The sequence below is a fragment of the Falco peregrinus genome, chromosome 1 (genome assembly GCF_023634155.1).
Source record: "Falco peregrinus isolate bFalPer1 chromosome 1, bFalPer1.pri, whole genome shotgun sequence".
In the NCBI taxonomy this organism is placed as follows: domain Eukaryota; kingdom Metazoa; phylum Chordata; class Aves; order Falconiformes; family Falconidae; genus Falco; species Falco peregrinus.
The window spans coordinates 52,750,721-52,772,929 of record NC_073721.1 but is presented as its reverse complement, the minus strand read 5'-3'; the positions used below and the strand labels follow the sequence as shown (position 1 = coordinate 52,772,929).

At 52.6% G+C, this 22,209-nt stretch overlaps 2 protein-coding genes across 2 annotated transcripts in view; one reads left to right on the top strand and one right to left on the bottom strand.

Moving 5' to 3' along the window:
* The window catches only part of LMX1B (LIM homeobox transcription factor 1 beta), a 107,797-nt gene extending 90,283 nt beyond the window's left edge, over window positions 1–17,514 (bottom strand). Inside the window, 3 exon segments of the mRNA XM_005231406.3 lie at window positions 16,415–16,601; window positions 16,903–16,957; window positions 16,959–17,514. Coding sequence (XP_005231463.1) covers window positions 16,415–16,601; window positions 16,903–16,957; window positions 16,959–17,042 — 326 coding nt within the window. The 5' untranslated portion in view covers window positions 17,043–17,514.
* LOC129783647 (translation initiation factor IF-2-like) lies at window positions 17,285–21,944 on the top strand. Its single transcript, XM_055793602.1, has 3 exons — window positions 17,285–17,385; window positions 17,622–17,905; window positions 20,701–21,944. Exons 1-3 carry the CDS (start codon window positions 17,285–17,287, stop codon window positions 21,252–21,254), a joined length of 939 nt encoding a protein of 312 aa, XP_055649577.1. The 3' UTR covers window positions 21,255–21,944.
* Window positions 21,945–22,209: the final 265 nt, after the last annotated feature.

Here is a 22,209-nt window from a genome sequence, read left to right as displayed (position 1 = left end):
TGCTGATGGCATGAACCACGACGCAGCGCTGGGAATGAATCAGGAGAAACTTCACCGAAGCCTAGAGGGGCGAGTCAGGGAGCGTCAGCGTCTGCATCCCCTGTGTGCCCACTGCAGTGCCTGGGACCTGCCACGCTGCGCCACAGGCTCAGCTGGCACAGGTCAGGATCCAGCCCATGTCACACAGGCCAGGGTGACTGGAGGGACCCTGGAAGTGCAGAAGCTCTCCCATGCCCAAGGAAGGCTTGAGAGGACACATGCCAAGCCTGCACAGTACTCCCTTCTGGGGAGAGAGCAGAAGGACAGGGCAGTCTGCCCGACCAGGAGACCTCAAACCATGGTGCAGAGGAGGTGGCTCCGATGCCGCTGTCCCTGGACACCCTGCGCCAGCTGTGCGGCTAAGCAGCTGCAGTGTGAGCAGCCCTCACACCCCAGCCACACTGAGCATGGCCCCTGGGCAAACACGGGATTCACCCTCGTCCGTAGTCCCCCCACCTTCCCAAGACGCCCCAGCCATCGCTCCGAGCCAAAGGAGGCCACTGCGCTCACAGCTGGGAGACAGACCAGGAAGGGTGAGTTGTTACCCACGCAGGCGGTACAGCACTGCATGCTGCGTGTGCCACTGGCTGTCGTGTTACACGTGTTGATCGTACGGCACCAGCACTCCCATGCATGTGCCCTGCTCCATACGCACACCTGCAGGCCGGCACTCCAACACATCAAGGCCAGGGCAGAGGCCGCACTGCCTGCGCCGCCATCACCGCTGGGCGGCTGCCACTCTGCCCACACGGGCAGCCACAGGCAGCTCTGCCTGCAGCCGGGGGCCGCGGGGACCAGCTGCTGCCAAGCATCAGCAGGACTATTTGGTCTGGCTCGAACACCCCAGAGGTGCCAGAAGCAGCAGAATAGCAGGAAGCCATGCAAAGTTTTAAAGCTATTTTCCAAATATTTTCAGTTTGGGAAAGAGAGCTTTGATGTGATCTTGCTTTAACAGGACTAATCCAACAAAGGCTAAACTGAAGGTCAAGAAGTTGTCCTGCAAAAATCAAAATGGACATAAAGATTAGCCAAGCCTTTGCCAGTAGGGAAGAAGAGAGTTGCTCAGGTTACTGTAGCCCAGATTGCCTCAGAAAATGCCTCTGGGAAGTAAATGAGCATTCGCCACGCAGCCACCCTAAGGCCTTCAGTTCTTCAACTAGTTGTGTGTGTAATTTTACCTTGTAAATAGCTACTGAAGAGACTCAGTACAATTAACCACCTTATTAATGCAGGATCACAGCCCAAGCTAGAAGCTATGCTTCTCAAAATATGTATTTCTAAAGCATCATGTAATTGTCACAATTAATGAACTACAAAAATTCTCAGTAAACGACTAGTGCCATTTAGTGCTGTGGAGTCCCACTAAAACAAGTTTTACACAAAGCACCTGAGCGTGCATATTACCCAAATAATTCAGCTCCACAAATGTGAAATGTGTAAAGACAAAATGAATTCCATTCATTTTACACGTACTGTTCCTTATTTTATCCAAGTGCCTGTCTGACCAAAAACAAACTAGCACTTTAAGCTGAAATGCTTTGAGAAATTAAATGTATAATTCTCTCCCATAACTCAGATGATCTTAAAGAAAATAAGTCCCCCAGAGTTCTTCAAGAAAACCATGTTTTCATTTAAGGACTAACAAAAAAAACCTGACAAATGTTTTAATACTTTGCTTTTTTAGTAAAAGTACGCATGAAAAATCGTATGAGAGAAGGATCAGAGTGGTTGATGGCAGAACAAAAGCAGCTGAAAAATGTGATTTAACATTGGTTAAATCAGTAGTAGTTGGTGATTTAGTGAAAAGACAATTGTTACATTACTGGGCTGCTGATCACATGTCACTGGCATTCCATAAACGCTTTGCCAGTGGAAATCTAACTCCAGCTTTTGGGAAGGCAATTTCAAAACAGTGCAACATGTTATAAATTAATTACCTGACCTACTATTTTCTCTCAAAACAACAGTTTCTAAATGTGCATATTTACAAAATCCTTTATTAAGTTTTCAAATATTTAATCACACATATTTCATACCTGCCAGTTTTGTGTCAGACTCTAGAGACTCCAATTACTAAATCCAGAAAGCCTGTCAAAAATATTTGCATACAGGTTATTTGCTGTGCACCCAAATTCCTCTTACATTTTTCCTGAAATTAACACGAGATGTGGCACAAGATCAGCCCGCAGCTCAGCTCTGTCAGGTAGTTGTCGCGGTCATCCCCATTTGAAAAGTTGCAGGGCGCAGGCTAATCAATGAAACCGAACCCCTACAAATGAATGTTTAAAAGCGGCAATGAGGAAAGAACAATGGGTGAGCTAAGCACGGACATTTATTTTTACTGATTGAACTTAAGCAAATCCAAGGAACCATTAGGAAGTGCTGTCAACCAAAGCTTGAAATCTAAGAAAGTAGCCATTCAAAGCACAGTAGGCCCTTATAAACAGTTAATCCACGCAGCTGCAGTAGTTAAAGCAAACACACTACCCTTCACTGCGCCATCAATTACACCTTCCCAGAAAAAATTACACAAACTTGGTAGGATTTTTCAGAGAGAAGATGGATTCTTTTGGAGACTTGAGGTCAAGACTGGGCTGTTTAAAGTATATTATTAACAAATAAACATTTATTGCAAAAAAACCCTATAGGCCTTTGGGGAGGAAAATTGTGTTATTTTTGGCATCAAATGACACAAGCCATTTATGACATGAATGGCTATCACCAACAGACTGATGAAATGGCAAATGTCTCCCACTTAACTTCCCCTGGCTTCCTGAATAAACTTTTTCAAACACTTTTTTCCTTCTGAAATGGCAATAAACTCCATGTAATTTTGGTTTTCTCTCTGTTCTAGCTGTGTCAAGATCCGTAGCTGGAAAGGGTTGAAGGTACTTCCAGATGGAAGCTGAAGACTCCCCAAAGACTGGTAAGGCGATGAAAATCACATTGTTAGGATCCGGGGCTATGTGCTGCCCTTGTTTGTATGTATTCTTGCTTGAGTGACAACTCGCAATTGGCTTTCAGATGGCTGGGTGAAAAAGCTGAGGTTTAATTGTGGCATCCAACAAATTGAATGTTATAGCTCTTGTCATTGAATGTATCCGCTACGCGCTCAGACAAACCCCTGCCAAATATGAGCTGAATTTTTATGTAAGGAAAAAGCCACAAATGGAACAGGCTTCAATTATGCTAGACAACCAATATTCATAGAGCATGTATGAAACGAAGACAGCTTGCTTGCCTTGGGCTTCTTTTCCAACCTTTCTCCAAGACATGGATCAACACAGTGAGCTCCACTAGTGCCCGGTGCTCAGTCCCATCACCCTGGGCCAGTGGTGGAACATGGTCACTCGTGGGACCACGAACCACCCTGCCCTGGCCTCTCCCGCGGGCGATGCTGCAGGTGGGCAGTTGCAGGGAGCGGGGCATTCAGTGCTGCTTGGCCAAGTCCTGCCTCTCCTTGGTGGGGATCAGCGGCTGGATGGGAGGACGCCACGCTGGGCAAGGCTGCTCTCCCTGTAATTGCCCTGGAATCTCTGGGGATTCTCCCACATTAAATTAATGCAGGCGCCATCAAGGCTAATTTATTCCACGCCCACAAAACCATGCTGGGGAACTGGCCCGGGCATGGGTAGCGAGGCTGAGGCAGCACAACTCCGAGGACCAAGCTAGCAGGAGCTGCATACCCCCAGAGAACCCATTGCCTGCTCCCACCAGCTTGCGACACCCATCCAGGAGTTCAGGGACCCCTCAAAGGCCACGCACACCCGCACAGCCCCCTGCACAGGACAGAATGGAAAGCTGCCGCCGAAACAGGAACTCTGCCGCCTCTGTGCTGCGTTCTTCTGTGGCAGCTCCTGCCAGGAGCAATCAGGGTGCAGTGGCGGCAGGGAGGCTCCCCCAGCAGTGGGATTCTGCCCATTCCTCCACTAACAAATTAGCTGTCAGTTGTAACACTTTCTACTCCCCTCAGCTGAATCACTTGTTTGTTGCAACTCCAACCACCAAGCCTGGCAGGTTCAAACCAACCCTACAGAGTAGAGATAGTATCACTGCAACATATCGCAGGCCCTCAGATAGTTTTACTCCATTTGTACTTTTGCAACATTTCACAAATTGCTCTTAACAATAACCTGCCTTTTGTACTACAAATGCCCCCGTCACCATGTCTCATCTGTAGAAAAAGGGCTGCTTTTCTATTCACACACACAAACCAAAAGACACATGCAGGACATTGCAGTATCTGCTGTAAGCATCAATGCTCATGCAAATGCTGCAATAAGCACAAACAGCACATGGCTACAAGACTGTTACTGTCATGGGTTCACGGCCTTCATGGGAAAATGTGCAGACAGCTTCCTTGCAGCTTGAGAAAATGTTGGTAAATAAAGTAACGAAGTGATTTCTCATATGTGTGTGTAAATAAATAAGAAGTGAGAAAGCATCCAGATACTGCAAAGCTTCAGTATGTTTGGCTGAGAAGAAAGGGAACCCTTAGAAGAGCAGCATCGTCCGCGGGGCAAAGAGATGCCCAGAACACAGGAGCTCTTCCTCCCTAGACCTCAGGGAGAAACCGGCTGGAAATCCAGGCGGCTAAGGCTGTCAGCACGGCCTCCCCCTGCCGCGAGCAGGCAGAGGCAGCGGCACTGCGGCAAGGCTTCCCAGCCAGCCCTCAGCACCAGTGGGCAACGACACCAGAGCCCACGCCTGTTGGCTGCGCACCTCCAACCACTGGCAGACCCTTGCCAAGCTGGAGCCTGTGGGTATGGGGCAGGATCTGCCCAACACCGGGCGGCACAACACGAGCCTCCAGCACAAGCACACACCTGCAGCAGTGACGGCAGCGCGGGTGCTGCCATCCATGCTCCCACCCTCCCCTCCCATGAGGGGAGAGCAGGGAAGGGGCACCATAGCAGCGGCAGAGCTTAGGGCCGCTGCCTCGCTGCATGAGGCTCTGCAGGACATCCAACCTGAGCTCTGCAGGCGCACACAGCGTCGCTCCAGTCCTGCCATGGTAGCGTGTGCTGGGGACGTCTAACAGCAGCCACCGCCGAGCCCCAGCAATGCGAGACAGTCCCGGGTTCCCTGCTGCCCACCACAGCAAGGTCTGCACCCTCACCTGCAGGGCTGACGGCAATCCAGGAGCCACTTCTTCTCCCTTCCCAGGTGCAAATACAAATTCTACCAGCAGGATAGCTTGGGGGGCTTTCTCTGCATGGCTTTGCTCTAAATTTCACTGAGCTTTCCATAGTAACCTCGGTCACTGTCACCAAGTGGAGACGCTGAGGGTGTGTGATTGTTTGCATGTAATAAAAAACAGACTGACATGTAATAAAATTAGTATTAATAGAACCACTTCAGAAAAACGTTTTCTCTTAAGATTTCAAGAGAGTGGTATGCAATAGGCAAAACTCATTCACGGGGACTTAGGGCAGACTAGCTTTGCATTGACCTCTGTGGAGAGCAGGTCTTACTCACTGTTCATTTCTTTCTTTCTCTTCTCCCTTCCTTTCTCACTCTAGACTCTAATTACTAACGACTAGAAGGTAACTGGAAAACACTCAAAATACAATATTTGCACTTCCCGAGCACAGTCACAAGCACTGAGAAGCCTACTGGCTTGCACAGGACCACAGAGCCATAGCAGAATGAGAAGCATGTGCTTGGCTTTTCGTAAGAAGACTTAATGAAGGCAAGGGATTTCTAAAGCCTCACCACTGGTACCAGCGTCCGTATAGGGCCCCACCACTCTTTCCTCATCATCGCTGGCGTGAGTGGGAGCTGACCCATAGGATCACACTCCACATGTGGAACTTTTCTTGTCATCACATGAAGCCCATGCCAAGATCCAAGCGCGAAGACAACTCACAACATTAAACTGCAACCTCTCTTTAGGGTGGGCTTCGCCTGTGAAGAGCTTCATCCCCAAAAACTTCAGCGAGCGGCTCCACCAAGCTCTCTCTAGACACTTGCTGTCAGGTAAGCAAACTGACCTTGCGTGACACTGCAAGCCACTGCACGCCAGGGCAACTGGCTTCAATGGCATTACTCATGGGAGCCCTGGGAGCGAGGATTTGCCAGCTCAGGCCCCTGCCGGGGCCCATGAACTGGCAGCGTCAGCCCCACCGTGCAGGGAGTGTTCCAGGCGCCGGTGACTGCTGCAGGAAGAATGTGCTGCTGGCCTCCTGAGCACTCGCAGCCCGCTGCGCGCACCGGTGATCTGAAGGTAGCTCTCTAAAATTATAACCAATAGGTACTGACTCAATCCTGCGTGTACATACAAACCTTCACGGAGTGGATATTCAGTCGGCAAACCAGGATTATTAAGGTGGGGTGGCGATCAGCTCTTTCTCTCCTGAAAAGCCAGAAACGCCCACCTCCCAGTGCTCAGGCAGACCCACCTGAATGGGTAACTCACATGACCCCATCCCATGCACACAGGGAACCCCAGCTCACCCCCTATGTCAGCTCCTGTTCCCCCTGCACAGCCAGGAAGAGACAGCCTGTGGCTTTTGACCCATGCGAGCTGACCAGCTGCACCAGCACGGCTTCAATACCCTGAACACATCATTCGACTGGTAGGGAGGATGGACAAGGTAACTGGATCCCCAGCTGCTGGAAGAAGTAACGGAGGTAGAAAGGGGGCTGTGTGCCCGGTCAGCTCCAGGCTGTGCGGCCACAGTGGGACCCTGGGAGCTGGGTCAGCCATTGCTCCCCCCTGATCACCACCTTCCCACAGCTCCCTGCAGCACCTGATACCTCTCCTGTGGCTCCTGACCATCTGAAAAGCTCATGACGAGGCTCACGAGCTGGGCAGGTTGGCCTGCTCCTGACCAAGATGGACCACACAGCCAAGGGCACAGCACCACTGAAGTGAATAGCTGAGATGCTGCTTCACTAGAGGTGGCTTAGCACAGGTCAACAACAGCAAAGAAACATCTGCAGAAGATCCTGAATATTTATGAATGGTGCTGGGGCCACCAGACATCATGTACAGCTGGACCTTATTGTACTAAAGCTTTCCCCTAACTGAAGGTAACTTGCCTCTTCCACAGTCATTTCACGGTTTTGTTTTGCGATTTTCGTCTTAGTTTCATTATTTCCTACAGTTCTTTATTGTGATTTTCTAAAAAAACCCTCTTTGTACGACACAATTAAATACATGTCTCATTTCACATGCAGTATCAAAGGAAAACTCAGCAAGTCCATCCACATCAAACCCCCCCCTCCCTCCCCCTGAAACTGGATTGAGGTTGTGACATGATAGAAAAAAAATCAAAAAGCAGAAAGAGAAGCTGCTTCCATTGGGAAGCAGCTCTGCCAGGTGATGGAAAAAGGCTAGCTGCAGGCAAGCTGATTATGTCAAAGGATAGGATCCCACAGGTCGAAAACAACTGTTCTGTGGAATGGATGCTAATGAGAACTGTAACCTTTCTCACTAATGAGTTTTGGCGAGTATCATGCTGTGGCCCAAGGGTCCGGTCCCGTGGAGCTCCCAGTGACCCCAGCTCCAGCTGTGGCAGACAGCGGTGCCCAGCACTCTGCCGAGCCCCACCACCGGCAAGCAGATGCTATCCCCAGGCACACCGGGCCACATCCACATTCCACAACAAATGGGCTTTCTCAGGAATACTTGAGGAAGGCACCAGCGCTCCATTTGTAAGGAAAAACTACTGTAAGAAAGCAATGATGTTTCTATCAGTCTGAGAGAACGACAAGTAACCACTGGCTGTAATTAGAAATGCTTTAAAACCGTATTAATAATTCCTTCAGCAAATTCAAATTTGTTTTCTTCCTATCATAATAATAACCTATAATAAAAGTAACTAAAAAAGTATTACTAATGCCAGCTATTATTCCTTTTTTGGTTTGGTTTGGTTTTGGTTTTGTAATCAGTGGATGGTGATCCAGGTTACACCAAGGAACAAACACATGAAAGTAAACTTCCTAACAGCTACCAGGAGGATTTGGTCCTCAGCATGTGCACATAAATTCCATTAGCTTTTACTGGGAGAGTGCATGTGCACTCTTGTAGATTATAAATAATACACTGATTGCAGTAAAATCAAGAGCCAAATTCTGTCCTTTGATGAGCGAGGATGGCTCTTATTGAAGTCAATAGGAGTTGCATGTTCACAAGTTCACGTCAACATTTGCAAAGGAAAATTTTGTGCATATTAAAAAAAAAAAAATGTTCTGAAAGCAAAGCAAATGACCTCCACAACAAGTGTTCTCTGTAAATGTATTAGATGGTTACAGGAGCATCAGAGTATAAACCCTTATAAAGTTCCCAAGAACTATGTTATTCCTTGTTTACATTGATATTAAGTGCATTTAATTAATTTGTGCCGTAGCAGTTCTGCTCTATCTATAAAGAAGATGACTGTAAAATTTCAAACCCAACAAAATAACAAACTGGAATTAATCCATTAATGATTCCTTTACTGAAATACATTCTCGCAAATGTCTGCTTGTTCAGCTGCCCACAGGCAAATAGTTTTTGAAAGGTGAGTAAAATGCCCCATTTCTGTACACGCATCACAATGAGAGCACGCAGGTGGGTTTAGCTGGGCTGCTACATTTCCATCTCAGTCACAAAAGTTGGCGTAACAGAACCTGCATTCCTCTGGTAATACTGATCTGGATGTTTTACCTTCTTGAGATCACATTGCATACAAGAGGCTTCATTTCAAGGGTTTTGCTTCTACATAATCTGCATTAAAATCACATAATATGCCACAAATGGTGCTTTCTACTTATAAGGTATATTTAACATCCAATAAAGGGCAATGGCAACACATATATTCTGTGTATGTGTTGGCCATATAAAAGGAGGAAATATTTGTTATCAGTAATTTGTTTGGTCACAGTCAGAGCCTATTTTTCAAAATGGCTGGTCTGCAAAGACACCCCCCCCCCCCGACATCCCTCTCACAGCAGTAATGTGCCCACACTTCCCATGGCACCCACTGATGCCAGGAGCTGGATCTGGTCTTGGCAACTGCGTCAGTCATAGCAATTGGACAAGTTTGTCAGGATATGTTCAGAGCAATTGCAGACATATCAAAAAGTAAAACAAGAATAAGACAATATTTCATTTGAGGAATATCAGTCTATGCAAAGCAAGATATATAAAGAACAAAGTAAATGTATGGTTAGCATTTAAAAAGAAAAGAAAAAAAAGTTAAAAAAAGTCAAGGATCTGCCTCAATTTTATGTTAACTTTAATGAGACATCTAGAAAGAGTGAATAATTTGCCTTAGCAAGGCATGCAAGATTTAGATCTATATTACCATGCATGTTATAAACACCAGAGAGTATTTCATTTAAAACCAAAAGTTAGCTCATTTTACCTTACAAGCATTGTCATTTTTTTCTCTCTTATGGTCTCTATTCTCAAACTCAGAAGTCTAGCTTTACTTTCAACACTTATTTTAAATTAAATATGAAGTTGTTCACTTTTTTTTTTTGTGCTTAGTTAATAATGGAGAAAAGTGGTGTCTCCTTCCCTAAATGTTACCAGTGCTGTTAAAGCTCCCACTGCTGCAAAATAATACCTCCCTGTTGTTAGATTTTTAAAAATACCTTAACTCAGAAAACACCTCTGCTTTCTAAAAAAAAATTCTAGTACTTTCTTATCAAACAAAAATCAGTTTTAATTCATAGCTTTATATATAGCATACTGCAATTACATAGTCTGCAAGGTGTATATTCAATAATCATTCCCTGCCTGCTTCACATATTTATTCCAATTCACTTAAAGAAAGGAAATTTCTGTTCTTACTCGCACCCACGTAAATCCAAAGTAACTCCTCTAGTTTCATTACTTGGCTGCTAGAGACTCAGCTGTCAAGGTTCACGTCACACTGTCACAACTAACCTTATTCTTTGTTTCAGAACAAATGTGGAGTTTTTATGTTTTGCAACGAACAAGAAACTGTCATTTCATTATGAGTCAATCTCTGCCTGGTGAGTAATGCAATCATCCCTAAATCATGCCAAAAAAACCTTTCTACCACACTAAACCATCCAAGAGCAATACCCAGTTTGTTTACCTTTACTGGAGATCACTGTACAATTCACTTCACAGTTTTATTTATTTACTTGCTTGCTTTCTTACCTCACTTGAGCAATAACATGACATATCATGTGGGCAAAAAAAGTAGGCAAAGAGAAGCATTTATCCCTGGGTTTTCCTGCAAGTCTCTTGTTTGACCTAGTACACCCTTCACAGAGGATACTGTAACAGTCTTTTTCCATCTCGCTGGGGTTTAAAATTCACAACCTTTTTGTGAATCTGCAGTTTACGCAACTCCTGACATGGTCCAAGCCAGCCCAAGCAGCAGAAAATCCCTCTCTAATATTACCAGGAAATATTGTTGTTACATTTTCACACCACATTCTTCCAAAACTGCCACAAGAACAGAAGAGCACAGGGAGCCCTGCGCAAACCAGCCAGCCAGAGAATGAACTTGCCTGCTCTTCGCCTCAGCAGTGATAAGAAAAATGCAGTATTTTACCAAGCCCTCTCTCCCCCCCAGATTACCCCACTGAGCATGTCAGCAGACGTCCGTGGGCTTCTTTGTGTACGTGTGCCAGGGTGGGAGGTGTACGGGTGTCTGAGCGCCCAAGCGCTTGCACCCCTCACTCCCCAGCACGGTGGCGGTCGGCATGCGTGTCGTTTGCGTGTCCTTACACCCCGGGAGGGCCCCAGCCACTCTTGAGCACTGAAACCTCCCGCTGACTTACACACACACTGAGCACACAGGGAACTCAAGCTCTCCTCTGATAATTCACTGTATCTGCTCTACTCTTCATCCCAGGAGAAGGAGATATTAAATAAAGTGAAATCAATTCCTGTTACAACAAGAAGTAGCAGATTTAGTGTAAATTTGGATTTTGTCTAGAATGAAAAATAAAAATCACAGCTGCATTATGAAAAGTATACTCCTTTTTCTCCCAAGTGTTTCTTCCCAGCTATCTGACTAAATCAAGCAGGCTGTACTTGCTATTAGATATGTATCCACCTTTCAAGTTCCCCATAGCAGTACGCATTTTCAGATGTACTCTGCTTTATAGGTTGCTCCACAACAGAGGCAAGCAACGGGGGTATGTATTTACAGTTGAAATACACTAATAACATAATTAGTCTAAGAAGAGACATTATAATCCAGCTATTTTATCATGATATATTATTGATAGTTGAAAAGGTGTGACGTGTGCCTCTGAACCAGTTCAAAAGTTTAGGCCGTAAAATAATAGACATGATTTCTGAACAGAATAAAAAATGCTCCCGTTCGCCGTGTATTTTGGTGGGGAAATTTTTACAACACATTTCTTATTTGTTGGTTATTTTTTCTCAGGTTAGTAGTTAAGCATTATAAATTATCCTCTTATTAATCTAATTGTGTATTGCCTACATTGCAAAAAAGATCCTCCCTATCATTTTCTACCCCGGATTACTGCAAATTACATATTACCATCGCAATGATTTTGTCCAATAAGGTTATCACGATTGTAGCAGGAAACCAAAATGTCTCCCCAAATTCTTAAACCACGTTCCAGCCTGGATCCCTGCTGGTATTTACTGTGCCTAACTCCCGCCCAGCGCCCGGCTCACAGCTGGCCCTGCTGCGCCGGTGCCCAGTGCCCGTCCCATTCTCTGCCCTGCTGCCTCCCTACACAGCAGCGATGGGGGGACCCGTGGGGGCTCGGCCCAGTCGTGGCTACTCTGCTGACGTCATCGGCAGAAATAACAGCTACATTTCCTCAAGGCTCCCGCTTCTGGGGTTGCTTTGAGATGCTACGACAGCCTGATCATACAGAAAATTTTTAATCAGGCTGATGTGGGTGACAGCGCAGGGCTGGTTGCATTTTCAGCAAAAGTGGCAGAGTGTTTCAGCAACTTTTAAAAGCATTTTTACCAGATGACATAACTTTAATCATTACTCCATGTCCTGGGCATGTGCTTAGGCTACTCCTCATCTCTCAGTTTCAGTCAGGTTTTATGCTATTTCCTAACGACACACACACAAGTACTACAGCCAGTCTGACACAAGAGGCAAACGAAGCGGAGGGGGACACCCCTGCTCTACATGATTTTGCCGAGTTCACATGAACGATTGCACTGACGTGCATAACAACATGTACGGTGCTCCTTCGGGTAAAAAAAAAAAAAAAAAAAAAAGTAAAACTGAAAACAAATACAAATCTTCCTGTTAGCAAACAGTTATTACCCATTCTGCATGTAGCAGAATCTAGGAGCTCAAGTCACCTCTTGTACCACGGATCCTGCCTACATTCCACAGCCTGCGCTCACGACAGACACACGCTTGCTCGCTCTGAAAGAAAAATAACAGTCACAAAAATAAGAGATGTTCACTACTAGGAAGCTTTTGTCTTATTTCAAATGTAAATGCAACTGAACTGAGAAACATCAGCCTCAGTATTATACTCATGTGACAGAATTTCCAAAATTTGGGGAAGGTAACATTTCCCTGCAGCAACGAGGCTTCGCAGCATTTCCCTTCCTTGCTGCGAGGTACATGCTGCTCCACGCTGCCTGTACGTAAAAAATAAGCCCAGTCACCGATGAGAAAGGACTCAAAGATGAAGAACAGTATAAAGGCATACCAGAAATATATGGGTAGGTCTTTTTTTAATAGCATCCAATAACAATGCTAAAACAATGCCTGCCATATCTTGAAGACTCTAACAAAAATCTGAATATTTCTCTTTCCCACCCTAAGCAAAACTTAAAATGGACTAATGAAAAATTATGAAATAGCAGATGTGATTGTTTGCTCTCTTACCCCCTGCATAAATGACCTCTTTAGCAGCCTTTATTTCCAAAGCTGGAATAGGAACATGGATCCTTCTAGAAATCATACGCATTTCTTATATATTAAATATGTAACCTGAAAGAGTTATTTTTCATAGCATATCTTTTTTTAATATCAGCAATAACTAGGGCAAATCATTATGTAACACTGAGCAGCGAGCTAAAAACAAACCAGAGAGGCACAATCATAAAAAAATGAAAATATACAAATGGGGAAGAAATGTAATATTTATAATTACTAATGTTTTATAGCAGGAAGCACTGTTATGAGTGGTACAATAAATAAATTCATTTAAGCAAAGAACCGACATATAACTACCACAAACATCCTATTTATTATAAACATCCATTCTGAAGGTTTCAGTTTGTCAGAAAGAAAACTTCTTTTAAAGAAAAAAAGTGTAAGTGTAAGGTTCCAAATGTGCAACAATCCTGCAATTTGGCAAAGCTCTCACTACAATCAAAGAGATTCTGTTTGACTTGGGCTTGCGAGAATCAGCCTCCCTGGTGCCATTGTACTACTCTTAATTTTTTTCCACCTTAAAAACCTTGCAACCAAATGTACCTGTGACCCTCCAAATCTTAAATTTTAGCAAAGTAAAGTGCTTTGCGCTGAAAAAGATCAGGATGTACTTGTGCAAAAATGTGTTGAATCTCTCGTATAAAAAGAATCTAAAATACATGCATAGCTTGTCCCACTGGTCCCACTGATGTACTGATAATATTTTTGTGATAAATTGAACAATTGCACTTATCAGGTACCTCTGGCTACCTCACACTGTGCTTGGGCCACTAACTCATCTCCCCCAGGATTTATTCTAACATTCCAAGCATAGGGGTAGCTTCAAACAGCCAACAACTTTATTATTATTAAAAAAAAAAAATGTTTTCACCCTTCCCCCTAATGTGAAATACCCTCAACCAAGGATGGGCAGTAATCATTCCTGACCCAGTGAAAGGTTTAAGGTCTGATATCTGACCCATCAGAAGCTTGCTTTCATTAGAAAGACGAGACACCAGTTTTCCAAAGATACACACACAGCACTTGATTATAGTCCTGGGAGTTCTGGAGAAAGCTGACCTTTAAATTACATTACTATGTACAGAAAAATCTATTTAAAGCAAATTTTAGTAACTGAGATATTTAAGTAATCTTTATTCTTATACACACACACCCCGTGGTCTGTAAACGAGACTCAGGATAACAAAAAGCATCTGATTTTGCTGATACCAGTCTTCCTCTGTGCTGATACCATTCCATCTCACTACTCCAAAGCATGCTTACTCCACATATAGGCATTTTACATCCCAGTTATGTTGCAGCACAGGGTGATGGTTGCACCAGCACGCTAGAGATGGCTTGCACAACTTGCTCATGGCTTCACTCCTCCCTCCACACTCTCAGGGATGAAACCGACCATCTGCATCACACAGCCCACGAGAACCGCTTGCACGTACAAATAGCTATTTTTATCCTTTAGCTATGATAAGAGTATTTCTCCAAGTCTAAAAGGCAGCAGACAGGGAAGCACACAAGCAATGTCAGCGGAGTTTCACGTTTGCTCTTTTGGGCTAATAAAATTTCAGAGAAAACAAATTTTGATTCACCGTGTCTCCCCTCCCCTTTCCACGAGCTGCTGCTGCTGTCAGTCCTTAGGGGCACACACAGCAGGTTACCATGTAATGTCACACTAGGTGCTGGGATTCAACAAAGGCTAACATGTTGATATCTTTTTATTGCTCGTCAGCCTGGTTACCCTGTTTCCCCCCGATACAATTGGACACCTGTGATAATACAGCAAGTTCTGAAGTGGTGACTTTTCAATTTTCAGCCAGAAAAGTGTTTCTGTTTTTACAAAGCAATAGTCTACGATCTTGCTTTTTACATCGCGAAGAGTCATCCTTTATTTTACAGAGACTAAATGCCGGTCTTAGAGGGTACATTTGTTTGTAATTAATGTAAATATTTACACTGCCAAATAACACGTTTTTAGGCAGCCTAAAGACTCTTCTAAATTCTCCCCTGACGAACAAAACTACCTAAGGCAGCACTACCTACAGAGGCAGAAGTTCCACCAACCTCCAACTCTAGCTACCACAGGGTGTTTTGATTTTGCGTAGAAGTAAAAGACAAAGTCCGCGGCTACACTCTCTGCGCAGGGGGGATGAGAAAATCCAGACAAGGCTGAAGCCGCGGCCCCGGCAAGGGCAGGCTCGCGGTGGCCCAGCAGAGGCAAGCACTGTTATTTTCATGTGAAGCACCCGGGCCCGTGGCAGGCTCGCTAGTAGCGTGCTGGTGAGGGCTGCGGTATGAAATAACACGTCTTGTTGTAATTCCTAAACAGGGGGACATTTATCTGGGCCATTTATACAAGAGTTATAACCCTAACAATATTTATACTCAGCATGTCATGTTAGCATTTACTACCAGTTTCCATGGAGATGGATTTTCATGCTGTAGCTATGAAATGCACATTGTTGCCACTAAGCCACTTCAGGCCTTTCTGGAAGCCTGCTGAATGCCTGACAAAAGTTGATGCAAACCAATAGTTGTTGTTCTTTGTTTGTTGCCAGACTTCTAGCAGAGCCATATTATGTCCTAGTGATTGAAGTGCCCATGTTCACCCCCCTCCCGGCACAAAAAGGATCCTCAATTTCGGTGACAAGCATGAAGTGGGCTTCTGCAGGGGAGGACAAACACGGCGCGGGGCAGGGGCTCTGTCTCCGCGCAGGGACGCGGCGCGGCGGGGGGCCGCCTCCCGACAAAGCCTGACATTTGGGGATAAAGCCTAAATAAAATAAAGCGCGGGCAGCGCCCGGGCCGGGAGGGACGAGGCCAGCGCCGGGCTCCTCCCGCTGCGCCCGGCCGCGGAGGCACGGCCGGCGCCAGACTCAGCGCCTGGGCCCCGCGGGAATCGCCGCGGCCGCCGCGCACCCTCCGCGCCCGACGGCGGCGGCCCCGCGCACGGGCTCGCCCAGCCGGGCCGGCCCGGGGCAGCGCACCGACGGCCCCGCCGAGCCCTCCGGCCCCGCCGCCCGGCGGCTCGCCGCGGCCGCCCCGCTCCGCGCCCTGGGCTGGCCGCGGGGCCTCTCCGCGGGGCGGCGGGGCCGGGCTCGCCCCGGGCAGAAATGCCCCGCGGGGCGGCTCTGAACGCGGCGCTGCCCGGGCGGCGACAGCTGCGGCGGCCCGGGCCGAGCGGGGCCGAGCCGAAGCGGGCGGCCCGCCTCCGACGGCGCCGCGGGGTCCCGGGCGGCGGCGGGTCCGAGCGCTGCGGGGCTCGGGGAGCGGAGGCGGTGGGGGCGCAGCTCCCTGCTTGGGACGGGCGCCGCGGCTCCAGGTTCCTCCGGACCCTCCCGCCGCCGCCCGTCTCCAGCCCACCGCATCGCCGAGGTCCCCGCTCGCCGGGGCCGCCTCCCGCGCAGCCGCGGCGTCTCCCCGCTCCGCCGGGCCCCGGCCCGCCCGGGAGCAGGCTCCCAGCCCGCTGCGCGCCGCCGGGCCGGGCCGGGCCCCGTCGCGCCCCGCCGCGCTCTTACTGTTGGTAGTCCTGCTTGCAGTAGAGCTTTCGGTCCCGGAAGTAGCAGCTGGTGGTGAGGGCTTGCTGACACGCCGCGCACTGCAGGCACTCCTCGTGCCAGGACGACTCGTTCACCCGCATCAGAAACCGGTCCGAGATGGGCCGCTGGCAGCCCTCGCAGACGGCCTGGTGCTGGCAGTCCGACCCTGCGAAAGGCAGACAGCGGCGTGAAGCGCCGGCCCCGACCCCCTTCTCCCGACCCGACCCCGCTACCCCCCCACCCCCCCGCCCCGGGGCAGCCGGCGGGCAGCTCAGCCCGGCCGGCCCCGCGGCTCGGCGACATCGGGCTTGACGGCCGCCGCCGAGCCCGCGCCCCGCAAACGTCGGCGAGAAAGCTCCGCGCCCGCCGGCAGCCCCGGGGCGAGGCGGCCGCAGCCCGGCCGGGCCCCGCCGGGGCGCAGCCCCGGGGTGGCTTTTGGCGAAGCCGAGAAGCGAGCGGCAACTCACCCAGCAGCACTCCTAACGTGGCCGGACCGGAGCGCAGAGGGTGGTCTTCCATTTTTTATACCGTCCAGCATCTTTGAGCAGTCCGACTGGCCCCGCGTAAAGCACCTTTCCAGGGACTCGGGACCTGTTGCGATGTCCATGGGGCGGGCGGCGGCGCTGCCCGGCGCTCCGGGGCGGTGGGGCAGAGGCTGCCGGGCGGCGGGGCCGGCTCAGCCCCGCGTCTGGCCGAGCTCGGGGACACTCTGCGGCCGGGAGGAGGGAGTCGCTTTTATTTTTATCTGGGAGACATGAGGAGCGTTTCCTGCCTGGACTTCCAGATACGGCAGAGGAAAAAGCCGGCGCCGCTGCCCATGGGGGCAGCCCGCGCTACACGGGCGCGCACATGCCGCGCACACGGCGCAGGGCAGCCCGCGGTGTCACCTGCTCGCCGGCAGCGCCGGAGCCCCACGCCCTCCGCGGAGGGCCCTCCCGGGGCCGGGCCGGGCCGGGCCGGGCGGAGCGGCGCGGCGGGGCCGGGCGGGGCGGCGGGGCTTCCCCGGCGCTCCGCAGCCCATGTGCCATGCGGCGTCCCGAGGAGCCGCGCCGTTTAGAGCAGGGGCCGCGGCGGAGGAACACACCCCCCGGCGCCTCACCCCTCCTCAAACTTGCTGACATTTGAACTCCATTGGTGCGCGCCGTATCGCTGCGCCGCGGTGATCCGTCTCCTCGACGTCAAATAGTGCCCTGGCCCCGCCGGGCCCCCGCGGCCCCCGAAGCGCGGCGGCGCCCGGGGCGCGGGGCGGGCGGGCTCCGCGCACCCCGGGGTGGCCGGGGCGAACGAGCGGCGCAGGGGGCGCGGGCGGCCGGGCCCGGGGCGCGCCCCACTGCGGGCCGGGCCCGGAGGTCGGGGGTAGGGGGGCAGAGCGCGGTCGCCGAGAATCGCGGCGGACCGGAGCCCCGGCCGCTCTGCTTCCCCACCCCGATCCCGGCCCGACGGCGGCTCCTGGCTCCTGCCCTGCCCGGGGTAGGTAGCAGCGCGCGTCCCCCCGCCGGGCCGCGGGCAGGTGGCGATGGGACCGGCCCCCTCGGGGCGGCCGACGCCGGAGGGGACGCGGGACGGGGCGCGGAGGGCGGTGGGGAGGGCGGCGCCACGCCGGCCCCGGTCCGCCGGGCCGGCTCCGCACCGTCGCGGCGGGGCTCCCCGCCGGCGGGCCCGGCCGCGGCCCCGCGGGAGCGTCCGGCGGCCCCGCGCCGAGCAGTGGCCCCAGGGCTGCGGGAGCCTCCGGCCGCGGCCCAGCAGCGATCGGCGGCGGCTCCGCGCCCGGTCCCGCTCCCCGAACACGGCAGCGGGCCGGGCTGGGGGCGCGGGGAGCGCGCCTGGCCGCGGTGTGCGGGGCGGCTGCCGCAGTGCCCGACCCCCCGCGCTTCTCTCCCCTCTTAGGAAAAGCGATCCCCGCCGCGCCCCCCGTGCTAGGGGGAGAGCGCCCGGCACCCCGCGTCTCGGGCTTTCCTTTCGTTTTTGTTTTTTTGACGATGCCGTTAAAAATCTAAATCTGAGGAAATGAAAATCCGGAAAGGATTCCGTGCGGAGTTTCTTAATGTGACCCGTGATATGCTGTGACCCTGCCGAAGGAAGGGAGTTTATTTTGTAATGCTCCCAAAATATTGATATTTAATAAGCAGGACAAGTGTTAACTTGAATTACTTAATGCTTCTTTTTCTGGGTCTTAAGATAAAGCCTCCTTTTTATGCCGTTTTCGGAGGGAAACATCTCTGAAAGAAATTCGTTATTATGTTTTAGTTAAATATTTTGGAAAGGGTTTTCAGTAATTGAGCTTATTTGGGTTTTGTTCTGGACAGTACAAATCTGAAAACCTTTGTAGCTAATGCTGAAAAAATAATATATGATTATTTAATTCTGAGATCAAGATAAAAGCTGCTTACATTTCAGAGTTCAATCAGTGGAGAAAAAGCTTCTCGTTCACATTAATTTTTTATGTTCCCTTCCTATTTTCGCGTAAGGATTCAGTGTTCTCCATCACACAGGGCTTCCGTCAAATTATCTTCTACAATTGCGAGGAAAATTAGAGTCCCTCTTTCCACAGTAGTTTTAGTAACTTCTCATTAAAAAAAAAAAAAAAGGGGGGGAAAAAAAAAAGGCTGTGGGGGGAGGAAAGAAAGAAAGAAAAGAAAAGAGAAAGGAACGCTGTGCGGCGGGACAGTGGAGAGTGGAGCGGGAACCCTCCCAAACTCGCACCCGCAGCAATAATTCAACCTTTGTTCGTGGGCTTTTACTCACAAATATCACACCAAAGATATGTTGCTTCTTGCCGTGTGTGTACGAACCCTGCACCGGATAATTATTATGCCTGCCTCTTACCCCAAGAACAATTCGATGAGGTGTTATATTCGGTTTATATAGTGCTTTTAACGAAAAACAAAATACAATTAAAACACCCACGCGCAAAACCATCACAGAAATAAAATCAAACCAGGACTAACGCAACCCCACCTCCCCGTGGCTTGGTTCTAATTCTCCATTTATTTGCAAGGCAAATCGTTTTGTTTTGAGGTGTTTTGTTTTAATTTTGAGACCCGAGCAAGAAATGCAGCCAGTCATAATTCCGCATTTCCTAAACAAGGCAGGGAAGGATGAAGCACCGGAATAAATAACAGAGGGCTGAGCCCGCCGGAGGAGGCTCCACGGCCGCCGCAGCCGGGCTCTGTGCTCGCACAACCGCTCCCGCCGCGGGCGGCAGGGCCGCTCCGTCGGGCCGAGGCGCCCCGGCCCCTTCTCCCCTCCCGTCCGTCCCGCTCGGTGCCCCCGCACGCCTGTGCCAGGCGCGGAGCGCTGCGGGGAACTCGGGTGAGGGTGCGCGGCGAGACCCCCTCCTCCGTGGGTCTACGGACGTGTGCGTGACAGACCAGCCTCGCTTCGTGTTCTCTCGTGTGCCTGCTGGGGACGGCGAAGGCCCCCGAGCTGCTCGACAGCGAGAACAGAGGAACTGCCCCCGCTTTCTGGGCGTAAACGTGCCGTCCCCGGCCGGGGTGCGGGGGTGTCTCTGCGTCCCCGCTGCCTGCATGCGTGTGCATCCCGGCTGCCTGCATGCAGGCAGCCCCGCCGGGCGCGGCGCGGACTCCCCGCGGAACCGACGTGCACTGCCCGCTCCCCCGGCTGCGACGGGGCCGTCCCTGCAGGGTCTCGGGGATTCTGCCCTGGCCGCCCTGCCCGCACCCCGCGGGGGTGCCGGGGAGCTCCGCAGGCTGCGGCGCTTGCCGCGCCGGTGCGGGACGGGCAGTCCAGCCTCCCAGTGCGTGCAGCCCCGCGGGGTACGCGGCCGGATCTGCGGGTGCGGGGGTGCACGTCGGTACCGCGGGGAAGCAGTGACCGCGCACGACCCGGCCGACCCCAGCCCGGCCGCCCGGTGCGGCGGGGCCTCGGGCGCAGCCTGCCCCCTACCGGCGCACGGCGGCACGGCCGGGGCTCCCGCGGGCGCGGCGGGACCGGGCCGGGAGCGGTGCCGGGATCGGGCCGGGCGAGCAGCGCCCGCGGGGCCGGGCGTGGCCGGGCGGCCCCAGCGGCCGGCGTCGCGGCTCGGGCCGGGCAGAAGCGGGGCCAGTCGTCCCGGGTGCTGCCCTCTGGGGAGCCGGCGGAGCTGCCCGCCCCTAGACGGCGCGGACCGGCCTCCCGCTCCGCCGTGCGCGGCCTCCGACCCCCGGATCGGTCTGCAGCGCCCTGGCGGCGGGGCGCGGGGCGAGCCCCGCGGGGCAGCCAGGGGTAAGACAGCTCACTTTGTCCTGTTTTTTCTCCACCCACAGCTGGACTCTGTGCCTCGCTGCCCGGCGGAGCCCCGGCCTTCCCCGCCCGCCAGCGGCCGACGCCGAAGCATCGCTGCCCGGGGACCCGCCCGCGGCGGGCGGCCCTCAGGGAGCGTGGGGGCACCGGCCAGCCTGCACGGCGGACAGGGGCCGAGCCTGTCGCGGGTGCATCCACCGGGACGAGAGAGACCGGCGGGAGCCCCCGGGGCGGCCTTGCTGCTGGCGACCCCCGCGGAGCTTCCCCCCTCGGCGTAGCGGGCGCTCTCCAGAAGGGCTCTGCAGCCCGCCGCTCCGACCGAGCCCCCGGCGGCGGCGCACGCCGCCGTGCCTCCCCGCCGCCTGCCCTCTGTCCCGGGCGGCCACCGCTGCAGCTCCGGGCCGGGTCGTCGTGCGGAGCAACCGCACCGCCCGGCCTCGCCGGCCCGGGAGCCTCGGCGGGGCTGCCGCTGCCCGGGAAGAGCTGCCATCGGGTGCTCTCGGCGGTGACTAATTCCTCCCGCTCTCCCTCCCTCGGAAGGATAAGTGTAAGCGAGCCTGCAAAGTGTAGTTACTAATAACAATAACAATAAATTACCGGTCTGTTGCTCAGTAGCGCAAACAAACGCCTGCCGTGAGCCACGCGGAGCCTCCCCGCGCCGCTCAGCCGCCCCCCGGGGACAGGCCTGTCGGCCGGACCGGCTGCGCCCCCGGCCCGGGGGGGGGACCCCGGCTCGCCCGGCAGCCCCACGGAGCCGGTGACCGGGGTCGGACCCGCGCCAGGGGCCGCCGGGGTGCCCCGCTGGGCGCGGCCGGCGGGTGGGTGGGCCGGAGCCGGCGGGTCCGCGCTCCAGGCCCGCCGCGCTCGGTGCCGGCGCAGCCCTTTGAAGAGCCCGACCCCCGCCCGGGGAGCCGGGGAACCCCCGCGCCGTCCCGGGGGGAGCGGGCCGGCAGACCGCGGTCGGAGGCCGCGCCGCGTGGAAGGCGGCGAACACCGAGCCGGTATTTTAATTAAGCAGTGTCTCTTTGATACAGTCAGCCCGATGCTATCTCTGCGCGCTGTTCCCTTCACGGCAGCTTTTGGGTAGGAAAATTGCTGAGCAAGCTGGATCACACGGAGTGCCGGAGCCGCTCCGAGCAGCGCCAGAAAGCCCCGGGGAAGGCGGCGGGTGCGTGTGTGAGTGCGCGGCGCGCTGGGAGTTCCAGCCGGGCTCTGGTGCGGTGCGCGCTGTGTGCATTTTCGGGGGGCCTGGAGGAACTAGAGTCAATTTACCAAGATTAAAGGCACAAGCAGGGAGGCGCCACACATTTGCATGCGCCTTCATCTTTCTTAAGTGGATTTTTGAGGGCAGCGCGGCAGACAGACTTGGGCTCCGCGTCCCCCTCCGTCGGCGGAGCGCCTCGCCGTGCGGCCTCGGGGACTGGAGGGCGCGGTCCCCTCGCCCGCCCGAACGCCAAGGGAGCTGCGGGGCGGGCATCGGCACCTGGGCCCCGTCGGGGCCGCGCTGGCCCGGAGCGGGGCCGCTCTGCCCG